Genomic DNA, 21,304 nt, shown 5'->3' with positions numbered 1-21,304 from the left:
AAGAGGAGAATCCATTGATAGGGATTGATTAGAGGAGAATCCATTGATAGGGATTCTCTAAGCTGTAGTCAGAAAGAGAGGAGGGGAGAAGGCAAACCATGGGCCAGAGCAGACAAACAACCGCATACAAAGGAATCCAATGCATCAGGGAATGGCAGACAAATAAGCAGTGGCAAATTTTTAAAGTGCTTGTACGCAAATGCTAGGAGTCTGACTAATAAGATGGGTGAACTAGAGTACCTCGTATTAAATGAGGAGATTGACATAATAGGCATCACTGAAACCTGGTGGAATGAGGAAAATCTGTGGGACACAATCATACCGGGATATAAAATATATAGAAAGGATAGAGCAGGCCGGCTGGGTGGCGGAGTGGCACTGTATGTGAAAGATAATGTAGAATCAAATGAAATAAAAATGTTAAGTGAATCAACATGTTCAATAGAATCGCTATGGATAGTAATTCCATGCTCCAATAATAAGAAATTAGCAGTAGGGATATATTACCGACCACTTGACCAGGACAGCGATACTGACATTGAAATGCTAAGGGAGATTAGAGAGGCTACCAAAATAAAGAACTCTGTAATAATGGGGGATTTTAATTACCCCCATACTGACTGGATACATGTCACCTCAGGAAGAGAAGCAGAAATAAAATTTCTCAATGGCTAAAATGACTGCTTCTTGGAGCAGCTGGTGCAAGAACCCACAAGGGGAGAGGCAATTCTCGATTTAGTCCTGAGTGGAGTGCAGGATCAGGTCCAGGATATTACCGTTACAGGACCGCTTGGGAATAGTGACCATAATATAATAACATTCAACATTCCTGTGGTGGGAAGAACACCTCAGCAGTCCAGCATTCTGGCATTTAAATTCAAAAAGGGGAATTACACAAAAATGAGGAGGTTTGTTAAACAGAAATTAAAAGGCACAGTGACTAGAGCCAAATCCCTGAAAGCTGCATGGAAACTTTTTAAAGACACCATAATAAAGGCCCAACTTAAATGTATACCCCAAATTAAAAAACATAGCAAGAGACCTAAAAAAGAGTCACTGTGGCTTAACCACCATGTAAAAGAAGCAGTGAGGGACAAAAAGGTATCTTTTAAGAAGTGGAAGTCCAATCCTAGTGAGATAAATAGAAAGGAACATAAACACTGTCAAATCAAGTGTAAACATGTAATAAGAAAAGCAAAAAAAGATTTTGAGGAACAGCTAGCCAAAAACTCAAAAAGAAATAACAAAATGTTTTTAAAGTACATTAGAAGCAGGAAGCCTGCTAAAAACCCTGTGGGTCCCCTAGATGATCGAGCTATAAAAGGAGCAATCAAGGACGATAAAGCCATTGCAGAGAAACTAAATGATTTCTGTGCTTCAGTCTTCACAGCTGAGGACGTTGGGGAGATTCCTGAATCTGCACGGTCCTTTGTGGGTGATGAATCTGAGGAACTGTCCCGGATTGAAGTGTCATTAGAGGAGGTTTTGGAACAAATAGAAAAACTTAATATTAACAAATCTCTGGGACCGGATGGCATTCATCCAAGGGTTCTAAAAGAACTCAAATGGGAAATTGCTGAGCTATTATCTGTGGTTTGTAACCTATCCTTTAAATCGGCTTCCTTACCTAATGACTGGAAGGTAGCCAACGTGACACCAATATTTAAAAAGGGCTGTAGAGGCGATCCTGGCAATTACAGACCGGTAAGTCTAACTTCAGTACCGGGCAAATTAGTCGAAACAACAGTAAAGAATAATATTGTGAAGCATGTAGAAGAACATAATTTGTTGGACAAAAGTCAACATGGTTTCTGTAAAGGGAAATCCTGTTTTACTAATCTGTTAGAGTTCTTTGAAGGGGTTAACAAACATGCAGACAAGGGGGATCCAGTAGATATAGTATACTTAGATTTTCAGAAAGCCTTTGACAAGGTCCCTCACCAAAGGCTCTTGTGTAAATTACATGGCCATGGGATAAGAGGGAAGGTCCTTTCTTGGATTGAGAACTGGTTAAAAGACAGGAAACAAAGGGTAGGAATAAATGGTAAATTTTCAGATTGGAGAGGGGTAACTAGTGGTGTACCCCAAGGGTAAGTCCTGGGACCGATCCTTTTCAACTTATTCATAAATGATCTGGAGAAAGGGGTAAGCAGTGAGGTAGTAAAGTTTGCGGATGAAACCAAACTGTTTAGGATAGTCAAGACAAAAGCAGACTGTGAGGGACTCCAAAAAGATCTCGCCAAACTGAGTGATTGGGCAACAAAATGGCAAATGAAATTTAATGTGGATAAGTGTAAAGTAATGCACATCGGGAAAAATAACCCCAACTATACGTACAGTATGATGGGGGCTAATTTGGCTATGACAAATCAGGAAAGAGATCTTGGAGTTATCGCGGACAGTTCTCTGAAAACTTCCACGCAGAGTGCAGCGGCGGTCAAAAAGGAAAATAGGATGCTAGGAATTATTAAGAAAGGGATAGAAAATAAGACACAGAATATCTTACTGCCCCTGTATAAAACTATGGTATGCCCACATCTTGAATACTGTGTACAGATGTGGTCTCCTCACCTCAAAAAAGATATTTTGGCCTTGGAAAGGGTTCAGAAAAGGGCAACTAAAATGATTAGGGGTTTGGAACGGGTCCCATATGAGGAGAGGTTAAAGCGACTGGGACTTTTCAGTTTAGAAAAGAGGAGACTGAGGGGGGATATGAAATCATGAGTGGTGTGGAGAGGGCCGATAAAGAAAAGTTATTTATTAGTTCCCATAATAGAAGAACTAGAGGACACCAAATGAAATTAATGGGTAGCAGGTTTAAAACTAATAAGCGAAAGTTCTTCTTCACACAGCGTGTAGTCAACCTGTGGAACTCCTTGCCAGAGGAGGCTGTGAAGGCTAGGACTATAATAGAGTTTAAAGAGAAGCTAGATAATTTCATGGAGGTTAGGTCCATAAAAGGCTATTAGCCAGGGGATAAAATGGTGTCCTTGGCCTCTGTCTGTCAGAGGCTGGAGAGGGATGGCAGGAGACAAATCGCTTGATTGTTGTCTTCTGTCCACCCTCTCTGGGGCACCTGGTGTTGGCCACTGTCGGTAGACAGGATACTGGGCTAGATGGACCTTTGGTCTGACCCAGTACGGCCGTTCTTATGTTCTAACACACCAGGGAATAGAGTCTGTTCCCCAGGACGTATTCCTGGCTTTTGAAGTAGAGACAATGGACTTTGGGTAATATAAGGAGTGCAGAAAGATATTCTAGTTATCTGTCCTTGAGGGGACTTAGCCAGCAGCACTCTCTGAGCCTCTGAAAGTTGGATCCTCTAGCCTGAGGGCTAGAGATGCTAGGAACTTGTGATTAGGAAAAGATTATAACCTGATAAAATTAAGTTTTAGTCACTAGAAAGCACGTTATGTTTGTAAACGTGCCTGCCTCTCTCTCTTGCTTAATATCACTTACCTCTCAGTTCTTTGTTAATACACCTATTCTTGTTTTATTATTAAATCATCTCAGTGCTGCTTTATTGAAGTGAGCAGGACTTTTTCAGCTGCTAACCTAACAGACTGGTGTATAGATTGTTTCTCTGGAGACAGTAAACTTAATTTATAGAAAAACAAACAGAGAATAGAGAGCAGTGGGGGCAAGGGCAGCAGTTCCTCACTGTGCTTGGGGCCTCAATGCTCTGGGACCCAGCGGGGAATCACTCCCTGCCCTGTGCTCCAGCTTCAACTGCTTACCAACCGCACAGATTAGCGTGCAAGTGACGGCTTCCTGCAGAGGAGAGGTGAAAGCCCCAGACTTGCCAGAGATGGTAGTTCCCCAATGAGTCCTGGAATGTCAGGGCTGCCCGCTGGTCCTGCTGCAGGAAGGCGGAAACTGCCCAGACCGGGATGCCAGGCAGCTTTGCTGTCCCCAAACAGTTTCTGGGGCAGGGAGGCTGTGTGAGGGCAGAGTCTGTGGGACGTCAGAGTGACGTGATGATGTCATCCCACAGGAAAAACTTTTATATATCTATATCTATATCTGGAATGAGGCCTCATCCCTTCGTCACATTGAATGAAAAGGTGAAGTGATAGAAAATGGCTGTAAAAGCCCTATATCCAGAAGCAGGTCTTTTCTCTCATGGTGCAAGCCCTGTGCAGATAGCTCTAAGTCTATCATATGAAGATCCTCCATGCACAGGGGGCATGCTGGGGCTAGGAATGGGAGGGATAGATCAGGGGCAGGGATGCAGCATGCCGTGCCAAGCAAATTCTGGCCAGACTTGGGAAGCTGCTGTAACTTGACATGTCCCTAGGACTGTTTCTGTTATGTTGAGGGCCTGCAGCAGTCTGGAATGAGGAAGGCATAAAGAAGGTTTGAACCCACTATAGCTTCCCCCCGCCACACAGTTTCAGCTGGCTGTGATTTCTGTGCTGCATCTCACTACAGTTGTATGTCAGGAACTAATAAGTCTGTTAGCAATTAATTATTTACATAGAACCTAAGTGTGCCAGGTATTTTACAGACATGGAAGAAGACAGGTACCTACAATAAAGAGTTGTAATTTTAGCTCTACTCACAATCTGTACTATGCGTCAAAATCAGCCTATAATTTGCTGCAGAATTTTGGATCTTCCTTGAGCTGTGGCATTAAAGAAATGTCAGTTTTGTGTGCTTAATTTATTGCCTCACCTCTTTGGGGTGATATTTTATATGCATATTCACTGTATGCCAGCCTTGAAAAATTCTACTCACCCATGCACCCCAGGCAAGTCATTTTTTTTTGATGGGTGAGTAAAACACCATTAGGATTTTTTCCCATTATCATCAATCCTCATGGTAATAGGTGTGCAAGCAGATTTTGTGCTTGGCCTAGTCAATTTCACAAGGCTGCTTTCTGTTATTTTGTTGGTGTCCTGATGTTGAGGATTGATATGTATCCCCAGCACTGTAATTCCTTTTCAATAAAAACAAAAAGGTATAAAAATAATAAAGGGCCTGCCTGTGCTAATGAGTGTTAAGAAGAATCCTACTCTTGTCTTCATAGGGGAGTTCTGCTTAAAAATCCACAGCAGAATCATTCATTTAAATGGAGAGTCTTTTAAAAATTGATAGCATGATATGGCCCATGTGATTATTTGTTACAGTGGGTTCAAATTTGACTGTGCTCTTTTATCCAGAAGCAACATTTTACCCAAGTAGCAGCCCGATTAAATTATCTTGAACTATGTCTGGCTATCTCTGTGTTGACTAGAGTGCAGCCAATTAAACAGGCCTCTGTTAAATTTAAACTGCTAATTCTACCACTTCTCAGAAATGCCTGTTGCATAAGCCTAAAAAGGTCATGCTAACCAGCACAATTAGCCCAGAGTAGGAAATACCCACATCAATTAAAAAAAAAAATCACAAAAGAAAGAGAAGAGTACCCAGTCATTAAAAGCTAGTGCCTGATAGTAAGCCATTTAGGTTTTGTTAAGAATTGTCTTTGTTATAAGCTACATCATAGAGTATAACAATGAAAAAAATCTGACTTTTTACTCCATATATTGTTTATTAACCAGTTTGCTTTTCTCTCAGTCATAATTAAAGAAGGAAACTACACTTAGTTTTTTTTTCTTGTCAGTGCCACTTCTGGGGTCTCGTGCACTAGCACAAACTTGTCATAGCATACACCGCAGAGGAATTATTATTTGATAAAAAAGTGTTTCCAATAGAATTTTTTCTTCAAAAAGTATGGAAACATTTCTTAAATTTTCATGAAAACTTATGTCTAACAAAACCAAAAAATTCAGAGCCCAATTTTCACCAGTTAGTGTCTCTAACCATTTCCACATTTGTAGTTCCCATTGTATCTCTTGTGCTGCCCATCATTCCTCTGAAATTAGTGGCATCTGCATATGTTCTTGAATTATACCACTGCAATTTGGGTTTGGTGGAGGTTAGTTATGGGCTGCTGACCTCTTCACACACATTACTGCTCTCAAGTGGATGAAATGTCAAACCTAACTCAGGGCTTATATGTTTGCTCTGCTCACTCAAGTAATGAAGCAGTTCCATTAATTCAGCAAGCACTGCAGAAATCAGTGTGAAATTAATGTCTTTAGCTGGCAGTGGTGAAGTTTGCATATGTGATTAGAGGACATGTAGGTGCAACTGTTTGCGCTGTCAATCTTGCTTTCTCATTTTCTATTGTTTTTAAAGGGCTCAGAGATAGATAAACACTTCAGAGGTTTTTTAAAAAAATGCATGTTTCCTGCTGAGTGTATTCAGTTTTGGCTTGTGCACATCTTGATGATTCTATTAAATTACAGGTAGAACTGATCATGATGCATATAGCTAAGATTGTTCATTGCTTCCCATAAAAGCCCTTGTTGTGAGTTGCTTATAACTTTGCCACACTGTAATAATTTGAATTGAAATTTCCCATGCTTGATTTTTACGTTTCAGCAGAACTGATCAGCTATTTCTCAGAGCCAAATAGGGAAACAGATAATTTTGCCAATATTATTTTTTTCTCCATCCACTTATTTGAAGATCTACTGTATGTCTCCATTCCTTAAATCATAAACTTGGAATTTGGCAGGGAAGCCGTCGTAGGGTCAGAGATGTGTCTTTTGTGGTCCCCATGAAAATCCATCCATATTTGGCCAAGTTATAATAGTCTGAGAATTTGTCATCTGAAGAAGTGGGTTGTGCTCATGAAATCTCATGACGCTATATTTTTTGGTTAGCCGCTAAGGTGCTACAGGACTGTAATGAGTTTAGGTAAGCAACATGGCCTTCCTCTGACCCGGAAGAGGAAGGGCCCATGGGTTCAGGCTCAGCCAGTCCCGCCCCCAGGAAGCAGGAAGGCGGGACCAGGAATATAAGAGCTCAGCACTCAGTTGGAGCCCAACTACTGAACATGCCAGATGCTTGGCCCAACCCCCATGGCAAAAGGCCCAACCACACTGCACTCAATGGGAGGACTAGGTTGGGCCGGCAGGACTCCTGCCGGCCCTCAATGACTGGTCCGGACTGCTGAGACCACGGCCATGGCCCGAAGATTCGCCGAGACCTCCGGGACTCTCATTGGGACCCAACGAGTGGACCGGACCATGTGGACCCCTGCTGGAGCCAGAATCTATGGACACACTGCCAGCACCTCCATTCCCAGCTGACCCTGAGGAGCAGTGCCTGAGCCAGGTAGGCCCCCAGAAGGAACTGGCCCAGGGACAGTCGACCCTGGGGTGACTGAGAAGATGGAGGTCTGGTGGGCAGCGTGTTGCGGCTCGGATCCCTGCTGATCCACAGATCTGGTCGGCGTGTTGCAGTCCAGATTCCCGCCAATCCAGTGGCCACCATACTGCCACTGTCAGTGCCCTGGGCTGGGATGCCGCGGAGTGTGTGGGCCTGTGCCCTCCTATTACCCCTCCCCTTAGGTGGCAGGCTTCCCCCTATGGGGGCAAAACCTCTGCACTTGTTGGCTCTCCAGCAGCAAAGACACTCAACCACTGCCCAGCTGGCACCTGGCTGGAGCTTTAAACTGTTATTGAACCACTCGTGTTAAACATTTGCCTGTCTGCCCCACCCTGACCCAGGGCTGGGCCTTATATACTGCTTGCCCAAGCTGCACCCCAGGCTGGGTCCTTAACTGTTGATCTGCAACTCTGCCTGAACTGAAGGCTGGGCCTTATAAACTGCCTCTCAACCTACTAAGAGGCTTGAGTCCCCGACTGTTTAAACTGCTTATTTGGTGCCCGCCCTGACCAAGGGCATGGCCATTATAAACTGTTGCTTGGCCTGTGACTAGGTCCGAGACATGTCAGGCAAACTGTGTATCGAGTTTGGCACTGCAATTGTCCTTTAAAGGGGCAGTATAGGGTGTTGTTTAATTTGTTTTAGTTACAGACTAACACGGCTACCCATCTGAGACTTATTCTGAGAATAGTCATTTGGTGTTCTAAGAACATATTTGGAGATGAGGGAATATTTCAATCTTGTCAATAACATGTCATGAAAATCACAGAGAGTCTCTCACCTGTAAGTATTGGTTGCTGGCACTCTCCAGATCTGCACACCTTGGAGAATTCCTTCAGCCCCAACTATAACACTGAGATTGGAATTCCTGTAAGCATCATTGCACTGGGTCTGAGTGGGTCCTTGCGGTCCACTGGCACCACATGTGGTGAACAGCCACTGATCTAAAATAAGGACAAATGAAAATAGACTTTGAATGTGTGGCAATTTCACTGTTTTTGCCTTTATTTGCTCCTCCTTATACTGGGACCAAGAGGAGAATCTGCAGAATTTGTTTTTCAGGGAGAAAGGATAAATAGTGATTCATTAGGCTCCTCATAATCCAGTACAACATAACACTACTTACACAGCAATTTTTTTCTGTAGTCTGCAGTTTTACAATAAGGAACATTACCTCTCTCTTACTTTACTTTTCACTTTGGACAGGGAGGCAAAGTGCCTTGCTCAAGATCACACCACAGGTCAACAGCAGATCGAGGAACAGAATCCAAGCCTGGTGTCCTGGCCACTGGACCATGAATAACTGGGCCATTGCAATGTATCCCTCTGCTACTTTAATGTTTACTAAATAATAACATACAGTATTGTCTCAGATAACGGGACCTACTTGAGAAGACTGAATAATTCGGGATAACTAAAAGTTTGAATAATTGGTTAATTTTCACTGTAATTACTACACAAGCAATCATGACTCAGTTTCAGGTAATAGTTTGTGATAACTGAGATTTGTATAACCAGAGTTCAGCTGTATACATGACTTGCCAGATCCTTAAGTATAAGTTAGCATCACTTCACTGTAATAATTTTCACCAGTTTGGGATTTGGCCCTATGTGCATTGATCTGTCCAGTAGACTTGCTAATTCACACAAATGAAATTGCAATCCCTTCTTATTTCACTGTGAAGATTCACCAGAGTCAGCACTGCTGTGAGACTTCATGATATTGAGACCTCATTAGTGTTGCAAATTATATATGCACATTTGCTAATATATTCTAAAGCACTTGTGGGTAACTTGTGGCCCATAGGCCACATAGCACCTATTGGGTTTCTATATGTGGCCCATGAGACATTTTGTTTACTGTTGCCCATATGTAGGATTGCCAGATTCCCCTGGTATCCATCATCCACAGTTGTCCCCCCCGCCCCATGGTATTACTAAAGTGACACGCACATTGAGCAAAGGCACATGAAATAAGTTGTGTGATGACTGCACACAATAGTGACTGTAAGAAACATTCACTCTCTTTGCATCCAATCAAAGCACTGCTACACCCTGCAGAATCTAGGTATGCAAGCACAGATAGCAAAACTACCCTATCCTGGGAGACGGTCTTGGTTACGGTAATATTGCAGCCCACTGAGATGGAGGGCCACTAGTGTGTGGCTCACTCACTAGCCTACATTGCCCATTGCAGTTCTAAAGCATTAGTTCAAGCTAGCTAGAGACATAGGTGCCCGTGGTGGGAGGAGATGCAGGGAGGTCCACCCAGAGAAACAGGGAGGGGGCATGAGGATGCACCCCATTTAGCAATTAAAATTTTGGCAGAGGCACAGTTGGGTGATGCATCTCCCAAGTGCTACCATGAGTCACCTCTGGCTAGAGGCATAAACGGAAGTAAGAAAGCATAAAACATTAGAAGATGATGACCTACGACAGGATAGGCCCATTACTCAATAAAAAGAGGGAAACAATAACAGAAAACGTGGAAATGGCAGAGATGCTTAATGAATTTCTTTGTTTTGGTTTTCACCAAAAAGGTTGGTGCTGACTGAAAGCCTAAAATAGTGAATTCCAATGATTATGGGGTAGGTTCAGACGTTTAAATAAGGAGAGAACAAGTTAAAAATTATTTAGATGTATTCAAGTCACCAGGACTTGATGAAATGTATCCTAGAATACTCAAGGAGCTGACTGAGTAGATATCAGAGACATTAGCTATCTTTGAAAAGCCAGAAGACTGGAAAAGAGTACACATAGTGCCCATCTATAAAGAGAGAAATAAGGACAATCTAGGAAATTACATATCAGTCAACTTAATTTCTGTACCAGGAAAGATAATGGAGCAAATAAGTATGGGATCAATTTGCAAACATCTAGAACAAGGGTCGGCAACCTTTTCAAACCAAAGTGCCAAACTACATCAAAATTCAGAACAAGTGGTCAACAAAGAGCTGTATAAGAATGCCCATTTGCATGGCTGAAAATATATAACTTAATATTATTGATAATTGACAATGATTATGAATAGCACAAATGAAACATTGTACTCATAAGACTTCATTTAATGGGACTTCTGCTGCTACATCTTTTCACACGTCTCTTTGAAGTTTACATCATAACTGGTCAAATCCAGTTTCATGCATGCATTCAGACTGTAATAAGTCTTGTGGATAAGGGGGAAATCAGTAGCTGTGGTATACCTGGACTTTAGTAAGGCACTTGATACAGACTTGCTTTGATCTTCTCATTAGCTACAGAAATACTACCCTTATGGAGCTATTATATGTTGGATGCTTAACTAATTGATAACTATGCTCTGGGAATGGTTATTCACAGTAATCCTGGAAGGACATAACGAGCGGTGTTCCACAGGGATCAGTTCTGGGGCTGGTTTTGTTCAATATCTTCATCAGTGATTTAGATTATGGCACAGAGTGTACACTTACAAAGTTTGCAGATGATACCAAGCTAGGACAGGTTGCAAGTGCTTTGGAGGACAGAGTCATAATTCAAAATGATCTGGACAAACTGTAGAAATAATCTGAAGTAGGATGAAATTCAATAAGGACAAATGCAAAGTGCTCCACTTAGGGAGGAACCATCAGTTTCACACATACAAAATGGGAAATGACTATCTAGGAAGGAGTACTGCAGAAAGAGGTCTCAGTCATACTGGACCACACACTGAAGAAGTCAGTGTGACACTATTGCAAAATAAACAAAAAAACCCATCATCCTAAAATATATTAGCAGGAGTGTGATAAGCAGGAAATAAAAAATAATTCTTCCAATCTACACCACACTGTAATGAGACTAAATTCACTAACAGTTATAAAACTGAGGTTCCTTCAGTGAAACAAGAAATAATTATTTATTATCACAATAGTTGTTTGGGATTTGACACAGAAAGGATCAAGATATATAGTGCAGAAGAGCTACCTACAAATATGGCTTTTTTCAGGACCACCTCACAATCAATGGAATTTATCCTCACATTATCTCCATGTGATAGTGTGGTATTATCCCCATTTTACAGATGGGAAACTGAGATCAAGACAGATTAAGTGAATTTCCCAGGCTTACACAAGAAGCTTGTGATAAAACCTGGAAGTGAAGCCAGGTCTTTTGGGCTTTAGTACTTTATCCCTCTGACTATTTTTTCCAGGCTTAAGGCCTGTTCCAAACCCATCCAAGTCAATGAAAGTTTTTTTATTGACTTCAATGGGTTTTGATTCAGGGCATGAAGAATAAAGTATCCCTTTTTCTTGATGACTTTCTTTCATCAAGTTTGATCACTGTGAGGTGTTCAGGGTGCGATCACCCCCTCTCAGCCCGAGAGGGGGGGTCTGCGGACCCTTTTCTTCTCGGTCCCTTGTTGTACCCCGGGTTCCTGCTATGGGGCCCGAGTTCTTGGGTGCGATCACCCCCTCCCGGATGGAAGGGGGGGTCAGCGAACCCTAAAATAGTTACCCGTCCCTGCGGGGTGGGGCCGAAGCCCCTAGTCCGGGTTTTTCCCCCTCACGCGGTTCCGACTTATACTTTGCTACCGCTATGCTCGTTGGGAGTGGGATGCTCCTCTAGGAGAGGGAGGGGGACTTGGTCCCACCCTCTCTCCGGGTCCCAGCCCGGGGCCCTGAGCGTCGGGGCTTGCTAGTGCCCCGGTGCGGTGGACGGGGGGGGTCACTCCCTCCATAACCCGTCCAACCATGGACGCCAAAAGTGTCCTGCCCCGGGCTCCTTCCTCCCTCCTGGCAGCTCTTGGCGGCACCGCCTCAACCCCCAGAACTTACCCTGGCTCGGTCGCTCGGATCCTGGGTCGTCCGGGGGAAGTCGCCAGGGAGAGGTCCCTTGGCTGGGTCCGCTCTCGGCTTGGCCGTTCCCTCCGGGTTCGGTGTGGTGGGGTTCGGCCCTCGTCGGAGGAGGGGCTGGCCGACCGCCGGTGGCGATGGCTGTCCCTATGGCCGCGGGGCCAAGGTCTGGCCGCCCGCTGGCCTGGGTGGCGCTCGGGGTCCGTCCTCGGTTGGGGGCCGCTCCTCCGCCGCTGCGGGGAGGCTGCCCCCAACCGTGCCGGTGGCGAGCCTTTTCAAAGCGGCCCGCCGCGCCGGCCGCTGCCCGGGGCCCCTCCCCTTCCTGCAGCGTGCCGGCCTCCGCCCCTGCCGTACGCCCGCTGCACTCCGCCCCGCTCCCTCCCCGCGGGGCTTCGAGGGAGGGGCCAACACTCCCCTGCCGGCGCAGGCGCGGCGGCAAGTGGTCCTGCCAGCTCCTCCAGCTTACGCCAGGGTAACGCCAGGGGGCTCGGGGCTGGCCGACGGTTCCCAGTGGGGGGTGGCTCTGGCCGGCCTCCCCCCGGGGCAGTGACGGCCCGTCACAATCACCTTCAGAAAGCATTGCAAAACTACCCTTTTTGAGAAACCTGTCTACTGTATGTAATGTTCATAATATAAACATGCCCTTCTATTCCCAACCCTCTCCCAATTTCCCCATCTCCCAGAAATGCCCTGTCTCAAGCAGTTTTGACCCTGGAAAGGAAGAAGTGCCAGAGACTCCATGAAGTCTGCTTAGGACTTTGCTATTGCTATTTACTTTGCATGGAAGGTGCTCAGACACCACAGTTAAGGGCAGCCGCATCAAATACTCAGATTAGATAGAGCAGAAGACTATATAGATGATGGGAGAAAAATGAAAGTCAAAATGCGGGAGGGTTGGAAGAGGGGGAGAAATTCAAAAAATATGATTTCAGGGACTAATAGTCTCTAAATATTTGTCAGAATTTTCACACAATTCTGTGGATCTGATTCTTGAAATACTGGCAGTCTTACACCAGAAATGAGGTATGTTCATTTGCAAGAAAAAAGCTAAGGCCTCTTCTGCTAGTTATCACAGTGACTTAACGTTGTAATATCCCAGTGGCTAAGCCAGGTGCACTGAAGCATATGCTCAATAAAATAGGTAGGCGAGCATCTAAGTTTGGAATAATAGGAATAAGTCTCTGGTGAAAATCTGTTGGTACATGAAATTATTCAGGAATGGAGTAGACGAGCCCTAAAGGTGGTGATGTGATGCAATTATGGGAGTGACTATGCCAATGCCTGTATTTTCCAGAGCTCTCAGCAGACTCAGATGGATTTGAGTGCTTGTGCAGTTAACTAAGTGTTGTGCTTTCTCTTCTCTTAACCTCCTAAATACTACATCAATCTCCAAAAAACTGGAGGACTGAGGAATGCTGGATCAAAAGAAATTTGTTATACAACCCTGATGAGATTTTAATAACCAGAGCCTCAAAAGTTTGTAATTCAGATACGAAGCCACATGTTTGACTCTTCTTTGAACTGAGAAGAAGTTCTTATCTCTTCCATAGTTTGGGTGATTATGGAGAAAGCTAAAGACAACACAGTGGAGGTACCACTCCTGCACTGGTTCGTGAGGACATTATAGGGCTTCTTGCATCTCTAATTTCTATGAATCTTCTCTTTGTGCAGAAACCTACATATACGAAGATGAGTTGCATATAAAATAAAACAGGTGGCATCCTGACTCCTTTGAAGTCAGTAGGGGTTTTGCCATACGTTTTAAAGAGGCCAGGATCTTTCAGAATAGTCACTGCCAGGTGTTTTCAAGTATTCCCTCTTTATCACTACTGTATAGACCTATGAAACACATTCTTCCTCCTAGTTCAGCTTCTCCTTTGTGTTTGATATTGAAGATCAGTCCAATTACAAACTTTTCTGCTGGATCAAGCAGGAACAGAACATAGCCTGGTTAAAAAAGAATTAGGACAAATGGATCTAAACTTAAAAAAAAAGAAAATTGGATTTGGACTAAACTCAGATTTTTTCCCCCCACAAAACCCACATTCATCTAAAACCTTTATTAAATACACCACTAGCCTGAAGTGTTAAATAACAAACAAGGATCCAACGTTCTCTTAATGTCTATATAACCTCAGAAGTAATCTTTTTTCCAGTAAAAATTGCTATTTCCTCCCTACATATTATTGATTTCCCCCTGGTACCAGAAACAACTGTAACACACTACATGAACCATTACAGCTCATGTAAATCTGTTTCCATGGGTTGCTACATGTAATGGCAGTTTACAGTAAACAGTTTTTTAGCACCTCTTTGATCTCCACAGATGAAATAGCAACACAGAGACACAACTCTTTAAACCACTGGGATTGCAACCTAGCATTTTCTACCTACTGGCAACCATGACATGGTCATGTAACATACTGTATAACTCTCCTTCCATCTGCAGTGCGTGATGGGGTAGTACTTTCAGCACACTAGGATTATCCAGGCCTTATCTACACTAACTCCTGAGGTTGATCTAATTTACATTACTTCAGGTATGCAAATAGCTGAATAGCAAACAGTATAGCTGAAGCTGACATACTGCAGCGTCTTGTCTGTGGTAAGATCAGTGGGGGCTGCTCACCCATCATTGCTGGCTATACTTCTCATCCTGGTGGAGTACTGGCATTGATGGGAGAGCACTCGGAGGACAATTTATTGCATCTAAGCAGACACAATAAATCGATGGCTGGTGAATTGATCACTGCAACGTCGATCCCTAGTGTAGTGGAGACAAGCCCCAAGTCTATGGCTACTGACAAGTAATATATTCTGGTCTAAATGTTCCAAAGTAATTATGGATTTTGGGTCTCAAATAGGATACTTTATAGAGGTCTGATGTCCAGTGCTGAGCACCAACATGCTGAAAGTCAGAGCACCCAATGACAGAAGCATGCAAAATCACTAATCACTTTGGAATAGTTAGGCTCATATTTCTAGGACCTTCTGTTGTACCCTATTGACCTGATTTAAACATCTTGGCTCAGACCACTAACCATGATAATAAACCGAAGCATTCAATTTAAGAAAATGAAACAAAAAATTGCACTGAAAATTGGAGCCAAGCTAATAAATTATAATGAATAATTTATACAATCATTAATCTCTTTTTTCTGTCTGTGACTCGATTGTCATTTCTCAGACTTATTTATTATTCAAGTTTATTTGCCAAGTAGTTTCTCGGAATAATTCTTGGCTTGTAACTTGTCTCCTAGCATTAAAACGAATGTTTTGATTGCATGCAAAGGCCACATGGTATATTTACATTTGTTCTTTGATTGGCTGACGTGATTAATCATGATTACAAATTAAAAATTCTCTTTCTGTGAAAACTCCCCAATGTTTTATTAGAATTGGCTGTTTTGGTCAATATTCACCTTTGACCCATCACACAGCTGACCAAACAGACACCATAAAATGCAACTAACCAAAACAAATGCAATTCAAAATTCAAATGGACATTTACCGGGAAGATTTTACAACATTTATCTGGCTCTGTGGCAGAGAACTAGCAAATCTAACCATTTAAATCTCACTAGGCCCTATTCTGAAGTCTTCAAGTGGAATTTAAGTGGTATCTAATTCTGGTTTTGGCCATCCCATATCCCACTTACTGCCCCAGCCCTGAAGTCCCTCCAGATCCACATTTCCTCCCAGAGCCCATATCCCGCATTCCCTGGCCTCGAGCCCGCTCCTGCACCCCAAACCCATTATACCAGCCAAAGTCCTCAACCCCTCCTACAACCCAACCCCAGCCCTGATCTCCCTCCCACACACTGAACTCCTTGGCCCCATCCTGGAGCTTCCTCTTGCACCGAAACCCTTCTTCTCCAGCTCTATCCCAGAGACTATACCCCCAGCTGGAGCCCACACCCCTTCCCATATGATTCTATGATATCCAACCCCCCAGCCTGATGAAAGTGAGTATGAGGGGGGGAAGGACTAGGGGACGAGGGGGAGGCAGGACCTCGAAGAAGGCGTGGGGCAAGGACGTTCAGTTCTGTGCAATTAGAAAGTTGGCAACCATACTGGAATCCTATGAAGAAATTGTTATTACAAAGGAGCTGTGTTGGCAAAAAGTTTAGGAACCCTTTTATATATTTTATTTTTAACCCTTGATTTGAAGAGTTATGGCTGGAAGCAGAGGCTAAAAAGATTCTGAACGTGATTTTACCATTGGGCCTTAGACTCTCACCAGCTCGGTGTGCACATACCCTTTTGGTGTGGTAAAGGCTGCATTCACAGTTAAACTATTCTCATCCTAGCACGTGCAGGCAATAGAATTTTCAAAGCCCAAGGACCATTTATCCAAATAGGCCTTGGGTCTGAAGCTTCTGTCACCTGCAACTGGAGGGTTACAATCTAAGACCTGCACATACCAAAGCTAGTGACCCCAAGTGGATGTACATGTGCGTGCAGGACTGGCCCTAAATCAAATGGTGGTCCAGGTGACAACTGTCTTTGGTGCCTCGCCTCCATTTGTTAAACTACTGAATATCTTGTTTTTACTGATTTCTAGCCCACTCCATGACTGTGTTACACGATTTGCATGAATGATTATCCCTGTCATAAAGCTGATAAATTTGCATGTTGCCATTTGTAAAGATGTATTTATTCATGCAATATCTGAGCAAACAAAAACAGTTTCCTCTATGCTTATAGAAATGTTTTTAATTTTGAGAATAACTGAAATGTACGAATATCAAGAAATTGAACTGCGCATCAATATTGGGTGGACCAGTATTAAATAGTGTCAGAATAGGCCACAGAATGTTAAAGCTAGTCCTTCAGTTCATGAGGTCGAAGGAGAGAAAAATCAACCTTTAGAACTAAGGTCAGTGATCTGGTTTGCCACGTTTTCCCCCTTATTTCGGGTTCCAGTCTTAGCTTTACTCCACTGTAACAGCTCCACCAGGGTGTTGTAACTCTTAGTCACTTAGTACCCACTGGCCTTATGCTGTCAATGTATCTCTCTCAGAGACTTTCATTTAGTAGCTTCACAGTCAGATTTGTACCACTGTCCATGAGGGTCTCCCAGCTGATGCTGAAAACAGGAGGTATATCCTTTACAGTACTCTGAAGAGATATACTGAATGTAAAGATGATAATTCTGCATCCGAGACAACCAAGTTGAGGGAATGGTAACCAAGTTGAGGGAATGGTAGCCACATAGCAAGAAGAAAGCTCTTTGATTCAATGCAACAATCCTAGCTTGGAGGCCACTGTTTCTTCCTTTCATGTTTGCATTGCTGTAGCCTTGGCTATGGCATTCCTGAAGCTTTATTTTATTCTCATCCAAAACATTCATAAACAGTTTTGTTAGGACTTTTCCATCAGAGCCATCCACACACTGGAAAAAGATAAAGTGTTCCTTTACTTGAATACAGACATCCTCACCATAAACATATCTTACTGTAAATTACATCTTTTCATTATGACTAAAGTTGGGAGTGCAGTCCATTATTATGGCATAGTACTTTACTTTGCCAAGCCATATCAATATGTTATTAAGCACCTTCCTTGCCATATGGTCATCGTTTTGTTTTGAATCATTTTACTCTAGTAACAGTCCCTAGCTTCTTTACAAACTGCTCAACATAGGTGCTCACACATGACATCATATCTCCCACGGAGCACTACTAAACTAAGAAAATTACCATTATATTCAGTGAACAACTTATCCAGTGAGCCCTGGAAAGCCAAATTATTATCTTTTTTTTGCAAAAAAGAGGAAAATTGAGATCAGATGCCTAAACACATTCCTTTAATGCCACGTCTTTACATTAACAATGCACTGGTTTTCTGCATCCATGTATTTATTCAGCCTGAGTCTGGACTCAACCTCCATCCATTTGTAGTAGACTAGAAATAACCAGGAAACTTTTCACGTGGTTTCAGAACATCAGCTAAGTCAGGGCTGGGCAAAATATGGCCCGGGGGCCGGATCCGGCCTGCCAAGCCATCAGATCCGGTCTGCTGACCATCCTGCCGGGGCCCTTAGGTACGTAGCTACTGTGGTTTGAAGCGCAGTCCGTGTGGCTCTCTGCTGTGCAGGCAAGGGGAGTCTTTGTGTGATCACCCTGCCAGAGCCCAATCCTCAGCTCCTATTGGCTGAAAGCAACCAGCCAATAGTAGATGAGCGATTGGCCTAGAGGAAGCACAAGCCTCTTCTTTCTCCACAGCTGAGAGCCTGTATTTTCAAGCGGTCTGGGGCTGCAGCAGGCAGGGAGTTCAGCACCTTGCGGGGTGCTACAGGGCTGCTGGTCGGAAGACACTTAGGTAAGTGCCTCCCAGCCAGAGCCTGCCTCTGGCACCCCAGGCCCTTCTATGCCCCCACTCTCTCCCCCATCCAAACCCTCTGCACCCCCTTACCCCAGTTCACAACTCTCCCTCCCAGATAGGGTTGCCAGATGGTCTCCCAAAAAAATACCGAACACACGGGCAAAAAACAAAAAAACAACCCCACCCACACCCAACACACATCCTGTGTGGCTACTACCAACAGCCACCAAGCTGGGAATGAAGGGGGAGGCAGCAGAGCCTGCTCTGCAAAGCAGCCACCTGCTACTCAAATCAAAGAGAGGCAGACCCTGGGCCAACACAATGGCAGGACGGGGGTGGGGGGAGGCGACCATGGGTAGGAAGGGGACTCCCCCATAGTCAGGTCTTCAGGTGTCCCAGTGGGAAGAAGCAGAAATTCCACCCCAGTCAGTTTTGGCTGAGAGCCCATGGAAGGCGCCTAAATGCAACTACAAAGCACTTGCGGGCTTCTCTCCTGGACTATGGCACCATAACACACTTACACAGCGCACAGGAGCAGGGACAGGGCTTCTCCTCCTCCCTGAGGCATCACTCCTCCTCAGACACAATCAGCAGAGGGCTCCCAGCTCCAATTGCGTCCCGCTTCCCAGCTACTCCCCCCACCCCCGCCCGGTTTCTGCACACAACCAGAGACTCCCAGCACTGATCCTGATCGTGGCCCCACCTCCCAGCCTGGGACTCCCTCTGGTTGCGTGCAGAAGCCTGGCGGGGGTGGGAGGAGTGGCTGGGATTCCCAGCCACTTCCCCCCACCCCCGCCAGGCTTTTGCACACTACCACAGGCTCCCAGCGCCGACTGCGGCCCCGCCTCCCAGCCACTCCCCCGACCCCCATCAGGCTTCAGTCCGGTGCCCAGCCGGAAAACCAGAAAATACCAGACATTGCACATGTCCGGTATTTTCTGAATTTTTAACTGGACAGAGGGCACAAAAACCGGACTGTCCAGTAGAATGCCGGACACCTGGCAACCCTACTCCCAGATCCTGTATCCCCTCCTATGCCTTTCCCAGAATTCTGTCCTGCACCCAAACACCTTCTCAGACTCTGCACTCCATTTCCCTGCCCCAGATCACCATCCAAACCCTCTGCAGTCTCCACCCTCCTTTCTCTTCTCCCAGTTCACAATCCCTCCCAGACTTTGCACTCTCTCACAGAGCCCCTCCCCCAGGCCAGAATCCTCTCTTGCACCCATACTCCCTCCCTGACCCTACACCCCAATCTCCGACCCAGGTCACAACCTCCTCCTTCACCTAAACTCCTTCTTAGATCTCACACCGTCTCCTGCACCCCAGTCCCTACCCCATGCACCTAACCTCCATTGTAGAGCCTGTATCTTCTCCACAGAAAAGTGCAGCCCTTGACCACTTTCCAAAATCTTGGAGTGGCCCCCCTGCCAAAAATTATTGCCCACCCCAATCTAAGGGTGTGTCTAGACTACCTAGTTTTGTCGACAAAAGTGGACTTTTGTCGACAAAACAATACCAGCGTCTACACTACCGCGGAGTTCTGTCGACATAACGTCGACAGAACTCCGCGGTTTTGTCGACGCTGGTATACCTCGTTTTACGAGGCATAACACTTTCTGTCGACAGAACTCTGTCGACAGAAGGTGTTATTGCCTGTAACACTGCGTCCAGACTACGGAGTTCTGTCGACAAAGCGGCTTGCTTTGTCGACAGAACTCCATGTGTCTGGACGCAAATTGTCGACGGAAGTTTTGTCGACAGTATCTGTCGACAAAACTTCCGTCGACAAAATGCGGTAGTCTAGACGTACCCCAAGTGATGCCAGTAATTGTACCCAGAAATTACAGGCAACAGTTTGTCATTGTTGTCAAATATTTTGAAACAAAAACAGAACACATTGTTTTTCTCCCCATTTTTGAGCACACTTTTACAGTATAATTTCAAGAAGGGTAACCACTGCTCATTTACGGGAAGTATCATATCCTCAGTTTTGCCTGGCTTGTTCAAAAATGTACAATCAATATTGGCAGACTTTTGCCTTAAAAAGAAAAATCTGATGTATCAATTTGTGGTGTGCAATTTCTCACTGCTCTGTCATCATGTGAGCTTTTTCTTCTTTATCACTTTTCTCCTTTTCATGTAAACCAGGTTTTTCTTTGTCATCACTCTTCTTTTCATGTGAGCCACATTCTTTTTTATCATCACTCTCCTTTATGCTTCCAGGAGAAGCAGATGATTCCTCATCACTTTCTTCATGTTCCCTTTCCTTATTAGCAGATAAATCTACTAATTCCTTAAGTAACCGGGCTTCCATCGTTTTTGCTTCTCTCCTCAGTTTCTCCTGCAATGGGATAATAGCGACTGCCTAAAGCCCAGATTATGTTGATCTGTTTCAGATATTTTCCCATCAAATTTGCCTCTTGCTGCCAACTAGATTGCAATTGAGATTTTTGTTTCCTGTCCTGAGTTCCTGAAGGCTTCGTTGATGATCTCTTTAATTTTTATGAGGAAAACAGACAGTATTAAGGAGAGCAAATGTCTGTTATGAAGCTTTAGAAAGTCACCAAACAGTATGTATTAAGCATGGTAAAAAGAGTAACAGTATTTTTTTATATTATTGTGTTCAATAGAAATCTCTGTCATCACATTAAATATGTCCTTTATGAGTCACTACTTACATTCTTCAAGTCTTAAAACACACGCGTACTTTCACAATTACACAATGAAACAAAATTTACAATATCCCAGCAGGACTAACTTAGTTTTTGTAACTCACTGACTGCTTAGTGATGCCCAGCCCCTAAAGGTTCCACAAGATTCTACAAAGGTCCAGAACAGTCTAGGAAGTTATGGAATACTTGCAACATGTTAGTGTTAAAAGGGTTCACAGAAGTAACAACAAAAACAGCACCTTAAGCTTGATGCCTCTCCAAGCACGGCAT

General features: G+C 44.2%; 1 protein-coding gene across 2 annotated transcripts in view; it reads right to left on the bottom strand.

Annotated features, from left to right (window-relative positions):
• The window catches only part of LOC102462403 (ALK receptor tyrosine kinase), a 122,142-nt gene that overhangs the window by 59,411 nt on the left and 41,427 nt on the right, over positions 1-21,304 (bottom strand). Inside the window, exons 1-2 of one of the 2 annotated variants that reach the window (XM_089777488.1) lie at positions 12,015-12,333; positions 8,003-8,165 (exon numbers count right to left, since the gene is read on the bottom strand). Coding sequence is in view for 1 of the 2 variants with exons in the window: in XM_075925355.2 (XP_075781470.2) it covers positions 8,003-8,165 (163 nt within the window). In the remaining variant the exon portion in view is untranslated. Of the gene's footprint in view, positions 1-8,002; positions 8,166-12,014; positions 12,334-21,304 lie in introns of those variants that run through there. The other variant, XM_075925355.2, reaches the window with a different exon arrangement.

Source organism: Pelodiscus sinensis, chromosome 3 (assembly GCF_052426305.1).
Source record: "Pelodiscus sinensis isolate ZL-2025 chromosome 3, ASM5242630v1, whole genome shotgun sequence".
Classification (NCBI taxonomy): Eukaryota; Metazoa; Chordata; order Testudines; family Trionychidae; genus Pelodiscus; species Pelodiscus sinensis.
Note: the sequence above shows the minus strand (reverse complement) of the source record. Positions and strands in the feature narration are given on the sequence as shown.